We start from the raw sequence: 14679 nt of genomic DNA, 5'->3' as shown, positions 1-14679 counted from the left end.
TATTAACTGAGAACATTTCCAATTCCTGACTACCTCTCCTCCGAAGCTTAGTTCATGACCTAGCTGCTTCTCCCATTGTTAAAATGGTAAGTTTAGGTTTAATATTAGCCTATACACAAAATAGAATGGTAGATTACAAATTCCTTAATGCCAACTATTTATGATTCAAATAGTAACTCCTCTGAAACCTCCCAAACTAGCCCCTAAGTTTAATTGCTAGAGAAATGAATAAAGAATACGACCACCCAGTTTGATGGCTACTTCTAATAGAAGAAATCCCTGAATATATCTGGATTGAATTTATGACAAGATGAGAGTAGACAACAAAGTTAGACCTGTGAGGAAAATCATGAGGGCACCAGATGCCATAGTCCATGAGAGTCACTGTGGCCAGCAGGGGGTTTCAGCTTTACCTAGCTGAATTGTGTTCCAGAATTCATTGTTTATGCACCACACCCAGTGCTCCATGCAATACGTGCCCTCCATAATACCCACCACCAGGATCACCCAATCTCCCACTGCCCATGCCTCCAAAACCCTGATTATTTTTCAGAGTCCACAGGAGAGACTGTGGACTCTGAGGTACCATACTGTCCTGATCATTACAGCTTTATAATATAACTTGAAGTCCAAAATTGTGATGTCTCCAGCTTTTTTTTTTTTCAAGGTTGCTTTGGCTATTCAGGGTCTTTTGTCATTCCATACAAATTTTAGGATTATTTGTTTTAGCTCTGTGAAAAATGCTGTTGGTATTTGGATAGGGACGACATTAAAGGTATAGATTGCTTTGGCTAGTATAAACATTTTAATAATATTTGATAATATAATTTGATAATATTTGATAATTATCATTATCATCCATAAGCATGGAATGTCTATTTCTTCGTGTTGTTTTCACTTATCATCAGGGAAATACAAATCAAAACTACAATGGGAGATCACCCCATACCTGTCAGAATGACTAAAATCAACAACATAAACAATAGGTCTTGGTGGAGTTGTAGAAAAAGGGGAATCATCTGTAGGTGGGGATGCAAACTGGTGCAGCCACTATGGAAAACAGTATGGAGGTTCCTCAAAAAGTAAAAAAAAATAGAACTACCCTATGATGTAGCAATCACACTACTAAGTATTTATCCAAAGAGTACAAAAACACTAATTCAAAGGGATACATGCACCCTGATGTTTATAACAGCATTATCTACAATAGCCAAAGTATGGAAGCAGCCCAAGTGTTCATCAAGTGATGAATGGACAAAGAAGATGTGGTATCTATGTGTCCGTTTATCTATCTATCTATCTATCTATCTATGGAATATTACTTGGCCATAAAAAAGAATGAAATCTTGCCATTTGTCATGACGTGGATAGAGTCAGAGAGTATAATGTTAAGTAAAATAGTCAATCAGAGAAAGATATAAACCATATGATTTCACTCATATATGGAATTTAAGAAACAAAACAAATGAGCAAAGGGAAAAAAAGACAGAGGCAAACCAAGAAATAGCTTCTTAACTACAGAGAACAAACTGATGGTTACTGGAGGGAAGGGGTTGGGGGATGGGCTGAATAGGTGATGGGCAATAAAGAGGGCACTTATGATGAGCACTGGGTGATGTATGGAAGTGCTGAATCACTATATTGTACACCTGAAACTAATATTACACTGTATGTAAACTAACTGGAATTAAAAAAAAAAAAGGGCACAACTCTGGAAAGCTGGTGAAGTTGCAAGAAGGTAGACTTCACCTTGATGAAAGAAGCTTTGTTACAGCTGTTGACAATGAAATGGGCTGTCCAATAGCTGGACAAACAAAGAAGGTGAACTCTCATTTGGGATGTGGTAGAAGGGAAACCAGCTTTGGGGAGCACCCATCCATTAACGCAAACTTCTTCAAGCAACCAACTCATATTTATTCCTGAATTCTCACTTCTGGCATTATCTCCTTCAAGGGAGAGCTTCTCCTACTCATTTCTCAGGCTAAGCCAATGGCCCCTTCTCTAGGTCCCCAATGCCTGGGTATGCTATTTTCATTGCCTTTACCATGTCGTACTGGAATTTTCTATTTGCACGTCTGTATGAACCCCCAAAACTGATAATTTCAGGGACCCATGCTTACTCATTTTTTATTAATACCTAGTTGCAGCATCTGATACATACATATGTGTTTATCATATATGTGTACAGAGTTTAATAATAATAATAGTAATAATAATAATAATAAGAAGAAGAAGAAGAAGAAGAAGAAGAAGAAGGAGGAGGAGGAGGAGGAGAAGGAGAACAGTAGCTAAAATGTACTGAGCACTAGCCATGTGCCTGGCACTATCCAGAGCATACTATATATTTTAACTCATTCAATTCTCACAGGAACACTATGAAATTGGTATTGTTATTTTCCTCAATTAATTGAGGTTAGGTAACTTGCCCAAGATTGCGAACCAAAACAAGCACAATTTCTGAAGTTCCTTCTAGCTCTGAGATTACATTTTTCTTCTTTCTGGTGATTCAGGGATAAATGGCTTCTTCTGCCTATTTTTCTCCCTTAATCTGATTCCACCTTCTGGATAAAGAACTCCAAGTACATGAATACAGAGAAGTGCTGCCCATGTGTCCTCTTTCTGCTCCCTGGATTTACCTTGGGGAGAAGGCAGCTGCAACCTGTCTGTGATCACTTGTGTTAGTACTGAGCCAGTATCTTTGTAACTACAGAACCGGGAGGTCCCACTGCAGCTCTTGGCAGAACAGACAGCAAAACGGTGGAAGGGGACAAAGTCCCCCCGCTGACAGCTCCCACAGCGGCAGGCCAAATCTTGGAGAAAGCAAGCACATTCAAGGTGCAGGGCTATCTGCTGTGCCTTGGGCCACAGCTCCCAAGCAGCTTCTCGTAACAGTGGCACTCCAAATGCTAGCACCCCTGTTTGAGGTAGGGATAATTCCTCTTGCAGACTGAGAGGAGAGTCAGCATCTGAAATATAGTAAAATCTATGTGAGAATCTCCCTTAAAGGCTTTTTATGCTATCAATAGCAAACTCCCAATCACATGCTGCTAGTTTATAAGAAAATTTTGTTTACATTTCCTCTGTATAAAGTATATTACACCAATCTGAGAATGATATTGACCATATCTTGTACAAAGTACCACAGAAAAGAAATGGTCAGTGGTACAGAAGTACACTGAATAGATTTCTTAGATGCTCGTCCTAAATTGAGCTTTTTTGACTACAAATTACTATAAACATCAACTCATCAGAAATGCTCTGTTCGGGGGTGCCTGGGTGGCTCAGTCGGTTAAACATCTGCGTTTGGCTCAGGCCATGATTTCAGGGTCCTGGAATCGAGTCCTGCAGGGAGGGAGTGTGCTTCTCCTTCTGTCTCCGCCTCCTTCTCCCTGCTCATGTTCTGTCTGTCTGTCTCTCTCAAATAAATAAATAAAATCTTAAAAAAAAAAAAAAGAAAGAAATGCTCTGTTCAAATGTAAGGCCCCAACATATTTCAAAGTCAAAGGGAAATTATTTGTGGAATATATGTGCCACAATTTTAATATGTGGAAAATTTGAGATTGCAAGCTATTTAATGTATATCTTTCTCTGCTCATGTCTGTTTCAATTCCAGATGTGTTTGTCCTCCTTGTAAAGTTCAAAATTAGGAACAGTTTATTCCTTTCTTATTATTTATATCTAGAAAAAATAAAAGATTATGAGGATATTTTCTGAACCAAAAATCAAGATACAGATACTTAACACATGGGGTTAACAAGGAGCTAAAATTCTCAGAATTAAGACAATTCTGAAAAATACAGGTTATTCATTCACTATAATCACAGCTCCTTTGTGATTAAAATAATCACTTTCCCCATTTCTTAGCCATAGTTTCAGGGAATCGAGGCCCATGATAAAGGATACTGATGTTCTTTTTGAACACAGCTATCCCCAGCCAAGGCTCCCTGTTCAGGTAAGAACAAGGAAGCAGCTCTTCCTCACCTGGCTTTTTCTTCTTCTTCTCTTTGGTTTGTTCAATAATTTTGATAGAGGAAGGCACTAATATTGACTTGGCAGGAAGCTCTTTACTCCTGTTGAACCAGCGGAGCACATGCATATCCACAAGAGCCCTCAGCACCTGAAGTAGCTTGTTTTTATTCCAGGCAGGCAGGAGGTGCTGCAGCAGATCTATGTGGAAGGAGTGACCAATGACTGCAGCACATTTAACCAGTAACTGCTCCTCTAGGCTCAACTGATCCAACTGGTTTACTGCTATTTCTGGGGTGGGGTGGGGGGAAGAGAGAAGTGAACAAGCTTTCTATAAATATAGAATACATTATGTTGATAATCTGTTCACTTAAAAAAAAAATAAAAGGCTTGCTTTTGGTCCTCTCCTTCTTCACTCACCCTAACCTCTCAAGAGAGCCTTTTCTCCAAGTCCTCATTTGTCCTCATTCCCCATTCATTGTTCAACCAATAGCAACCATGAGGTTTTCACCACACCACTGAAACTATTCTCCCCATGGTCACCAAAACCTTCCTCATTTCTAAAAAGAACATCCCCTATCTGATGATGCCTACTCAGTTCTGATGGTTTCTCCATTCTTTATGGCATCAATCATTATAAGCTTATTTTGCCCTCTTTCTATTCAACTCCTGCTATGTGTATAACACTGTCTCTTTACTAGCACCACGATAGGTTTTCTTAAATCTCAGCCACATTACCTTCCTTCTTTACTGCCTCCTCTAGCACAGGAATATGCAAAAAGGGAAACATAGGACCCAATTTTTATCAAATAACTAGAACACTCTTCAATCATTAGTCAGCCCCAGAGAATAAGGGGCTCACTTAAGTAAAACATTACTCAAGTAGCATTACAAATCTCTTAAAGACTCTTTGGGCAGTGCCAGAACTTATTTCTAGAGGGCGATTTATTTTTTAGAAGAAAATGGAGCTAGCATGATAATGAGAGACCTATATTCAATCAATCACCAAATTACTAGTGCAATGACATCTGTAATTGGTTCACTTGAGGTTTTCAAGGGACTTGCCTTTTAATAATGCTGGAAGAAGCACTGTATCCAAGTTCACATTATCCTTGACTGTGCAGATATAAAGTTCTTGGTCTTCTTCAGAGCCATCAGGGAGAATACCATACATTGTGGATTTCATGGCATTGGCTGTAGGGAAAGAAGACTATGACTGAGAAAACACCATGCTCAGTGACTATAGTTTTAAAGGCACAGTATTATAAAAAGTTAGTCAAGAAACTAATAGGATGAAGATGGAGCATATGTTTAAAGTGGCTTCTCCACACTCCTGTCTGCTAATTTTCTCTTAGAAACTAACAATATTTTCTCTGCCATGTGGTATCCAGTATTTATACTCTTCCTGTTTACTTTCCAGCAGCTCCCTCTTCTATTACATCATAGTCCCTCATAACCCTAGGATGCCTTTCCAGATTTACATATACCTCTGCCCCTTCCTCCTCCCTCTCTCCTCCCTTCTCCCACCCCATCTAAATCATCATGTCATCCTTCTCATCAGTAATTAATGTGCAATACTTTATTGAACTCTTATGTTTATAAATCCTCTTTTCCTATCCCTACCTCCTGGGCTGCTCAAAAAGGAACTGTAATAGATCGATTGGCTTGATTAAGGTCTCTGAAGCAGGCCAGGAAGGCTTACTCTTGCTTATAATGTTAGTAGGGAAAGGGCACACGCCTCATAAGGGTCCGGTAATGCCATAACAAAGGATGAACCCCAGAAGCAGGACGATAGTAGACCTCGGAAGCTAAGCTTACCCGAGAGGGTCTCCCATTTGCTGTTCTCCTCCTCCTTTTGGAGGTTGTGAAAGAGCAATATATCTTTGGAGAGAAGGTCCTGGCATAAGACCTCACAGTAGAGGGGGTTTCCAAAGCACCTGTGGAGAAGGTAGCTGTAGAAAGGTAAGTAGGGGATTGCTGACTAAGATGGCCACTTGAAGAGAGCCAAGTACAGGGATATTTCATACTGAGAAGTATTTCTTCTTTTGTTAAAGTCAGCTTTTGATGATATACACTAACGGAGGCAAGCAGCAACACAGAAATGTAAAAATAAATTTTTTTCTGATTGGTTTGAAATGTATTTTAGTAGTAACTTCTCCTTTTTAACTATTTTGTTTTTATTGCTGTTAAAAAGAACTAATGTCCCCTTACAAAGAGCCCTAGAAAGTGGCCTGACCACATATAATTGACATAGAAGCAAGCCATCCAAGTCCTAACTGTCCTGTGAAAACCTGGATGATGGCCTAGAGAGGTAGCCATTTAGTGGTTTAGTAGGAGACTGTCTATCCTTAAATCTGATCTTGGGCCTTATCATGGTTACTAAGGCCATTCTTTCCCCCAACATGGGTAAGTGAGACCTGTGTCTTCTCATTTATATTATGGCACTGGCTCTGCCCTTAATGAAGTGCCCAGCTAGTCCTAGCCACTCACATCTGCAGCTCTTGGGGGATGCTCACCACCCCCAGTTCCCAACATGCCATTCTCAACAGTGAGGTTGTTGCCAACTTCAAAATGGGCACAAGGACAGCCTGAGAGCTCTGCAGAAAGTGTTGGGCACAGCCACACAGGGTGAAGATAGGGGTCAATGTCATCACCATGACGATGGGCACAGTGGAGAGTAATGTTTCCAAAAACTCCCAGGAAGCTGCATCCATATATTGGGCTTCGTCAATGAGGAAAATCAGTGGTGTTTCCCTCACTGCCTGAAAATAATAGCAAAGAAACAGTGACAACCTTTGATTAGAAATGAAGTAACCTGATTTTCAAATGTACCATGAATTTCCCAACAGCAATTTGAATACAATATCAACACAGTCTGGGATTTTTGAGTAAAGTGTATCCTAGGACCAGGGAATATTATATTTCATAAATATAAAATATAGCCAAGTATATCTAATTTCTAAAGAAATGTACTTTCTTTGGACAAGAAAATAATCTAACTGAAAAATAAAATGAACATCAAAATATTCTCCAAATCAAACTTGAAGCTTTCAAACATTTCATTTTGGCCAAAGCTTCAGACTGTGGGAATTTATAATACTTTATATCAGTAACTTTCAAACCAGGCTGCACATCAGAATTACCTGAGTACTTCCTAAAACTACCAATTACCAGGTCCCACTCTTGTAAACTTAAAAAAAAAATACTCATTTTTATCTACATTCCCCACTCCCTTGCTGCAGCAGGTAACCTTTCTAAGGTGTTTACTGTAAAGCCTTTGTTTGTATTGTGTTCTTATAAAATGTGCATCCTTGTTTAGTTAAGTAAATTTTCTATGTAAATGCTACTGTGTAGATCTCATTGTTTCTCTTTTTATTCAGGATTATTTTTAAGACCACTCAGTATTGCAATGTTTTCATCTATTCCCTTACTTCTAAACTTCTGCATTATCCTCCATAGTGTTCATCCATGAATTCATGCCAATGCCTCCCTCACCTCCACAAATACTGCAGTAAATAGATTACCCGAGACATAGGTCCAGGAGTGGAATTGCTAGGTCTAGAAGATGCAGTTTATTAAAATTTGACTAGTAACTTCTAGATTGCTTTCCAGAATGACTACATCAGTTTCTGCTCATAGATATTTTTGACTCTGTAATCTGGGTTAAGGCTTGAGTGTATTTGTAATAAATAAGAGGTAAAACAGCTATCTGCTTGCATTCAGAAACCACTGTTTTAAATTAAGTTACTAAAATTTCATTAAGAACCAAGGGTCAGATAGAGCTACCCTAGACCTAGCAATTGCACTACTAGATATTTACCCCAAAGATACAGATATAGTGAAAAGAAGGGCACATGCACCCCAATGTTTGTAACGGCAATGTCCACAGTAACCGAACTGTGCAAGTGTGCAAGGAGCCAAGATGCCCTTCAACCAATGAATGGATAAAGAAGATTGGTTCATATATACAATGGAATATTACTCAGCCATCAGAAAGGATGAATACCCACCATTTGCATCGTCATGGATGGAACTGGAGGGGCTTATGCTGAGTGAAGTAAGTCAAGCAGGGAAAGGCAATTATCATATGGTTTCACTCATATGTGGAACATAAGCAATAGCACAGAGGACTACAGGGAAAGGGAGGGAAATTTGAAGGGGGAGAAATCAGAGAGGGAGATGAACCATGAGATACTATGGACCTGGGAAACAAACTGAGGGTCTCAGAAAGGAGAGGGTGGGAGGAAGGGATAATAGGGTGATGGGTATTAAGGAGGGCACGTATTGTGATGTGTAGTCGATGTTATACATAACTAATGAATCATTGAACACTACATCAAAGACTAATGATGTACTTACTATATACGGTGGCTAACCGAACATTAAAAAAAAAAAAGAAGAAGAAGAAGAACCAAGGATCAGGGAAGAGCAAAGAATTTTTCTTGTATTCTGTGTAATGGGATTGATTCAAGGTTAAAGACAAGCAATGAAGATGTCACAAATAGGCCTAAGTCAAGGTGTACCATAGATAGATTAAAATAACCACAAACCACCTCCACATACTAAGAGTTAATGGTATGTAGCAAAAATACCCACCTCCTGAAGCACTTGAAAAAAACATGCCTTAACCTTCTTTTGTCTGGTCAGGTCATCCATGTGCGAAACTTTGAAGGACAAGGGAAACTAACCAGAAAAGTTATTCATATGTTAGCATTCATAGTGACAATCTAAAAAAAAATACACAGGTTCTCCAAAGGGAACAGACAATGATTTTATTTTGAGTGAGAATGGGTTTCTTCTATAGGACTGGGCATAGGGTCACAGTGAGTGAGATGGAAAGTCAACTGGAGGTGAGAGAGAGAGAGAGAGAAAGAGAGAGGTCCTTTCCATACCTAGACTCTGGCAAACCCTTAAAGGGCATGACTAAGAAGTAAAGTGACAGGTTGGACTTAGCAATGTCACTTTGGACGGCTCTAGTACCCCAGTTATTCCAAGTATGCCAGAATGAATGAGTGCATAAAATTGTCAGAAAGAATCGCAACAGGCATCTCCTAACATTGTGCTAGGCCATGGCACCTGAGTTACCACGGACCCGAGAGTCAAAGTGAGGCTATTCCTACAGCACTTTGGCAAGAGCCAGAGCCCCAGGCAAGGCCTGTCTTAAAACAAGGCTATGCTGAGGGATTGGAGATTTTCCTTTGATCTATTTTCCATTAGATACAATGCCCTGCAGGCTTGGTAGATTAGGAGAAGTGATAGAGGAAGAATAAATGGAATTGTGGATTAGGGAATTCTTAGTCTGCTCACTCTTGGGTACCGCATAAACCCTAGACCACTGGAAGTTTTTGAGATTCAGTTGCTGGTCCAAGTGACAAACTAATGGCTAGGGTTAAAGAATAAAACATTTCAACTGACTTGAGAACACATGGATAAAATTGCTGGGGACACTCAATTGGTCAGTGTTAGCTTGACAGATTAAGCTCTCACACTTATACTATGATCTCTTATATACCATCTCCTTCAAAATGTATGCACTGATCACATTAAGTACTACAATCTTCATTTCACAGGTGAAAAAAAATGTAGGCTGAGACAAAGTGATTTGTGCAATGACATTCCATGAGCAAGTGTTGGAGTCAGTCCTAGAACTACTCTCCTCAACAAAGAGAAAGCCTGGGTTTTGGCGTCAAAGGGATTTCAAATCTCAACCTCGTCATTGTTAACTTCGAGTTCTTAGGCTATACATATATGGCCTAAGGGCATTAGATTAGAAAAAAGTCCTGGATCCAACTATCCACCAACAATAACATTAGTAATCCAATTCAGAAAGCCACCGCCTTCATTACCTTCACAAAGAAGAGGTCATTAAAAAGGCAGTGAAGAGGTTCCTCTACCAGCCCACGGAGCTGTTTGTGTAGGCACTCTTGCCGGTAATAGGCTGGACACGTATCAATGTCAAAGAAGATGGCCATGAGGGTCTGGATGGCATAGAAGCACTGCTTGAAATCTGCTTCCTTCAGCTTCAATGGTAACACCCTGGTGAATGTAATATGGTCACTGGGAGTCCCTTGACCTACAAAGAGGTTACTCACTTCACCAGCCCAAGGATGCTGAATCTAATGAAAAAACAGTCTCACAAGCAAGGGAAGGGAGCCTCAAGAGAAGTAGATAGTGAGCCAGAAAGCAGGAGTCTTTACCTGTGCCCCTCCTTTTGGGCCAGGAAGTTTATTTCAGCCAACAGCTGACTTTTTCCATAGCCTTTTCCACCTTCATACAAAACTGCTTGTCCCTTCTTCTGGTGCAAACATTCTTGCTGTGCCATTTGGAAGGCTTCTAATTCTTTCTCCCGGTCTGTAGAGAGACAGGGAGCACCTAATACTCCTGCACATTTTAGTAGACACTCCATTTATTTTGCAAAGGTAACTCTCAGAATGGTTTTTGCCCCCAGAGTCCTAGGCAGAATCCCAGTCTTTGATGAGGCTTCACATCCCTTTGCATAAAATCAACTCTGGACTATACAGAAATGTGTGCTGGACTTGGGGGTTTTCCCCGGAGCCCAAGTAATAACATTAAGAATAATTAGGGACCACACAGACATGGAAGCTACTTTATCTTCTTAGCTTTCCGTAACAATTTCCATTATAACAATTTAGTCTTCAAAGTCAGTCACTGCTACATAAAGATAATAGACTAATAGATATAAATTAAGATAAAAAGAGAGAATATACAGTGTGTGTAGTAATAGTCTTGGTCCTCTCTTAGCTGTCTTGCGATGAAAAATTTTCCTCTAGAGATGACCCACGAGAAGCTAAGCAGACCTCAAAAGCTGAACTCTGACTTACAAAGATTCTTACTAAATGTTGGTACTTCTCAGGCAAAGCGAGAAGACTCTACCTGAAGTGTAAACATTCAACACGGAAAAGAAATGGCAAGGCCTCTTCAAAATTAACATAAATTCAGTAAGAAGGCTGCTCTCTATTTTTTAATATAATGCTTAGAACCACTTAGTCTTGTATTTTTAAAAATCACATTTAACCATCTACAGCCAAAAAAAAATATATGATTTAAGGTAGAAAACTCACCTAACAAAGGGTGATTTTTATTTCTATCTCTGGCCAAATGTCTCTTCCCAAACATTCTGGGAAAAAAGACAAAGGGAAACGTGTCTAGTAACAAATTGGGATAGATAGAATGTATATCTCTAAATAGCTAGAAGACAACTTGTCTCATCAGCAAGTACTTTCAGATAATTGAAAAGGTCCAGAGTTCAATACAAGAGTTTTAAAAAATTAAAAATCTTTGGGATCAGGAAGGGGGAAAATACTGATTGTTCTAGGTCCAGAGAAATAAATTAATTGTAAGGTAAATAAAGAAAAAAAGAACACCCAGATTCGTGACCTACTGGATTCTCTTCCTTTTGGATAGCAAGAAGTTCACTGAGGAACTAGCTAAGAGTTAAACAGAAAAGCTGAAGATCTCAGACACTAAACCCTCTTCTTATGTCTCTTATTCCTGCAGGCCAGGACTAGAAGCATCTTTCTTTCTAGTTTCATACACTCAAACATTGATGATTCCTATATCCTGATTCTGTAAAAGAGATGGGAATAAACTATTAATGACACTCACATACATCTTCTATGGCCAAGGTATTCATACATCTTCCCTGGGTTGGAGATATTTTTCATCATTTTCTCTGGAAGTTTCTTGAAGTTGTAAGCAGGTAGCATGGATCTTAGATATGTTACCTCATCACAGGACACCAAACCTGGATAAGCAGTTATCATCCTAGCCACAAGGCTCACCTTTGGGCCAATAACTGTGTCAGAGAGACAGTAAAGAAAAGGATGGAGAATTTTTGAACCATTTCCTCCACTTTCACCCCTTGAGTCACAGAGCTAACAATCCAATATCCTATTCTACCTGTATATTCATGTCTTGCTACTGCCCCAATCACGCCACAGAATACTGGTCCATTGGTGATACTGATGGAAACAAGCCTGGGGATCAGAAAAGCAACAGTGGGTAAATACCATCAGAAGCCTCTAAGTCAGGCACTAGAGCTGTCACTCCTTAGATCTAGACATCTAGTTTTAGAGCTCAGAATAGAAAAGGCCAGAGACTGCTGTCTGTCTACATCACATGATGTGTATAAAGTTAAAAAGGAACAAAATAATCCCCGTATTCATGGAGTTTTAGTTGGGGAGCTATTATCAGCAGAAAGACTAAAAAAAATTACCTTATATCTGTTGGTTTATATATTTTTTTTGAAGTACTTTCAAATTGATTACTTCATCTGATGTTTTGAGGGATAATTAACAACAAATATGTGAGATATGTAGGGCAAATATTTTAATCCCATTTGACAAACAAAATAAAAAACAAAAACCCACAATTGAAGGAGCTAATTAACTTTCCCAGAGTTACACAGCAGAAATCAACAGAACAGTCAGAATAAGAATCCAGGTCTCCTGACTCCTAGCCCAGTGTTATTTCCACTATACCATGCTGCCTCAGATAAAACCCCAAAATGAAAAGTAGATCAACAGTTATCAATACAGGGTTAACTGATCAAATAATGCTAGAATGTCAGAGTACAGGAATAATCAGAGGGTCAGGCTGTTGATGGAAGCCTTCCTACAGCAAATTAGTATTTGGAATACATTTTAAAAATGAGTAATTTTTTAAAAATTCATTCATTTGTGTACAGGTTCAGTCACTTAACAGACACTGAGAAGTATGTACAGTACCAAGTCCTGGGCTAGGTGTTTAAAATATCTTGCTCTGGAAAAAAAAAAAAATCTTGCTCTGGAGAAGTTCAGTCTCAGGCAGTGGGAAGGTGGTATTAATTGAGGGAGGTGAAGAGACATATTTATAAGTCAGCAAGACAAATACAATGTATTAGAGATCAGTACAGCCAATTAACAGAGCAAACAGAATGGACACACTAACTCATACTAGTCAGAAAAAGCACTCAGAAAGGAGAGGCTGTATGATTGGATTGTGCAGGATGAAGGACTGCGAAAGCAGGGCAAGAGCACTGGCAACAGCAACAGTAGGAAAAGGCAGAGACTCTGAAAAGCCTGCTGTATTTGTGCAAAACTAAAGCGGTTCAAGATGGCTACAGCGCTGATGGTGTGTGCAGTAGGGACAAGTGAAGGGAGATGTGGTCCTACCTAGGCCAGGAATGGGAAAGCATTAGAAATAGGAATTATTTAAAAAGGGGGCATACACCATTCCAGGTGAAGCAAAGGCTCAAAGGTGGCAAGTTCTTACATAACAGGGAATGATTAGATTTACTTGATGTTAAAATTTACTTGATGTGAAAATTTCATGTGGCAGGTATAATATGTGGATGGAGAAAGAGGATACAATGAGGCACAGATTACTTTCAAGTTAAATCTACAAATAAACCATTTTTAGTTATTTACAGAGAACATGAAAAGTGGCAACAATGCTAACACTATTGTTTCTATGCCATCAAAACTCTCCTGCCTTCCTCTAAGGCCAGGATTGAGGACTTTTTCTTGGGCCCATTGTTCAGAGTGAGTAAGAGAAATCCAAGACCTGAACCAGGCAGTTGGTTTTGCTGCCACACCAAGAATAAGACTAAACATTTTCGGATGTGTCACCATGCTTCCTTCGTCTAAAATGCCCTCTCTCGCTTTCCCCAATGTTGAACTTTCTTTCTCAACCTGGTTCAAATGTTGTCTTTATAGTTAAGACTCCTCTGTTACACCTGGAAGAATGGCTCTGTCTTACCATAGCAATTTGCTGCAGCTCCTGTAGCATTTTATTCCTACACTTACATTTCATGGTATTAAAATTAGTTGTTTACTTAGTGGAGGAGGCAGTATTTTATTTCTCTTTACATTCATCACACCTACCATGTGCCTGGCTCCTGAATGCTAGCCAAGTGGGTGCTTTCACACATGCAATAAACTCAGCCACTAACAAGGCTATGAGAATGAACAAGCCATACTATTCTCATTTGGTCGTTTCTTTCTTTCTACTGGACTTTAGAATTCCCCCTTGCTCTTCCTGGTAGTCTGTGTTCCTCCTTCTTCTTCTTTTTTTTTTTAAAGAGATGTTCTTCACTGATGAAAAAACTATATTCTTTAACATATGTAAATATACAGAAAGTGTTTCTGGTGCCAAAGAATTATAATGATGAGATTCTGAGACTACATTCCCTGAGTCTCAAAAATATTCTGGAGAAACAGTCACCAACCAGAAAAGCCTGATTAATCATAAGACTCAGAAAATCATCTTTTTCTGTAAATGAACTGAAAACTGAAAGTATTTCCTAGATTAGAAAGAGAATTTAGAAAATGATCCAAGGTGAATAGGGTCACTGGGAAAGGAGACCCGGAATGTGGTTTTGGGTCTGGGCAAGGCTGACATCATGCAGAGGCCTGAGTTGTAGTCCCAGCTACTGATGTCACACAGCAACTCTGAGGTTACATCTCTACACTTGGATTATGGGTGAAGAAGGCAAACTTCAGCACCTGCTTAGTACAGCATTTCCCAAAATATGCTCCTCAGAACAGTCATTCTTCTGGATGTTTTTAGGTCTTTCTGGAGAAAAGTGTTCGGTGATCAAGTAAATTTAGGAAATGTTGATTGAAATGTTGATGAAACAAGTTTCTTTATTGTAAGACTACTCAGAACCTTTTGATATTAATGTATATTATGAACTTCCAAGAAGGAAATATA

At 39.2% G+C, this 14679-nt stretch overlaps 1 protein-coding gene across 1 annotated transcript in view; it reads right to left on the bottom strand.

The window, feature by feature from the left end:
• The window catches only part of LOC308345171 (adenylate cyclase type 10-like), a 39377-nt gene that overhangs the window by 11433 nt on the left and 13265 nt on the right, over positions 1-14679 (bottom strand). The window contains exons 10-20 of the mRNA XM_080807125.1: positions 11887-11963; positions 11593-11782; positions 11049-11104; positions 10164-10317; positions 9813-10002; positions 8563-8649; positions 6457-6728; positions 5785-5918; positions 5032-5160; positions 3982-4257; positions 2637-2966 (exon numbers count right to left, since the gene is read on the bottom strand). Of these exons, the coding sequence (XP_080663251.1) occupies positions 2637-2966; positions 3982-4257; positions 5032-5160; positions 5785-5918; positions 6457-6728; positions 8563-8649; positions 9813-10002; positions 10164-10317; positions 11049-11104; positions 11593-11782; positions 11887-11963 (1895 nt within the window). The remainder of the gene's footprint in view (positions 1-2636; positions 2967-3981; positions 4258-5031; positions 5161-5784; positions 5919-6456; positions 6729-8562; positions 8650-9812; positions 10003-10163; positions 10318-11048; positions 11105-11592; positions 11783-11886; positions 11964-14679) is intronic.

The sequence above is a fragment of the Martes martes genome (genome assembly GCF_963455335.1).
Source record: "Martes martes genome assembly, chromosome: 6".
In the NCBI taxonomy this organism is placed as follows: domain Eukaryota; kingdom Metazoa; phylum Chordata; class Mammalia; order Carnivora; family Mustelidae; genus Martes; species Martes martes.
The sequence above is the reverse complement of the archived record's forward strand: the minus strand, read 5'-3'. Positions and strand labels throughout refer to the sequence as shown.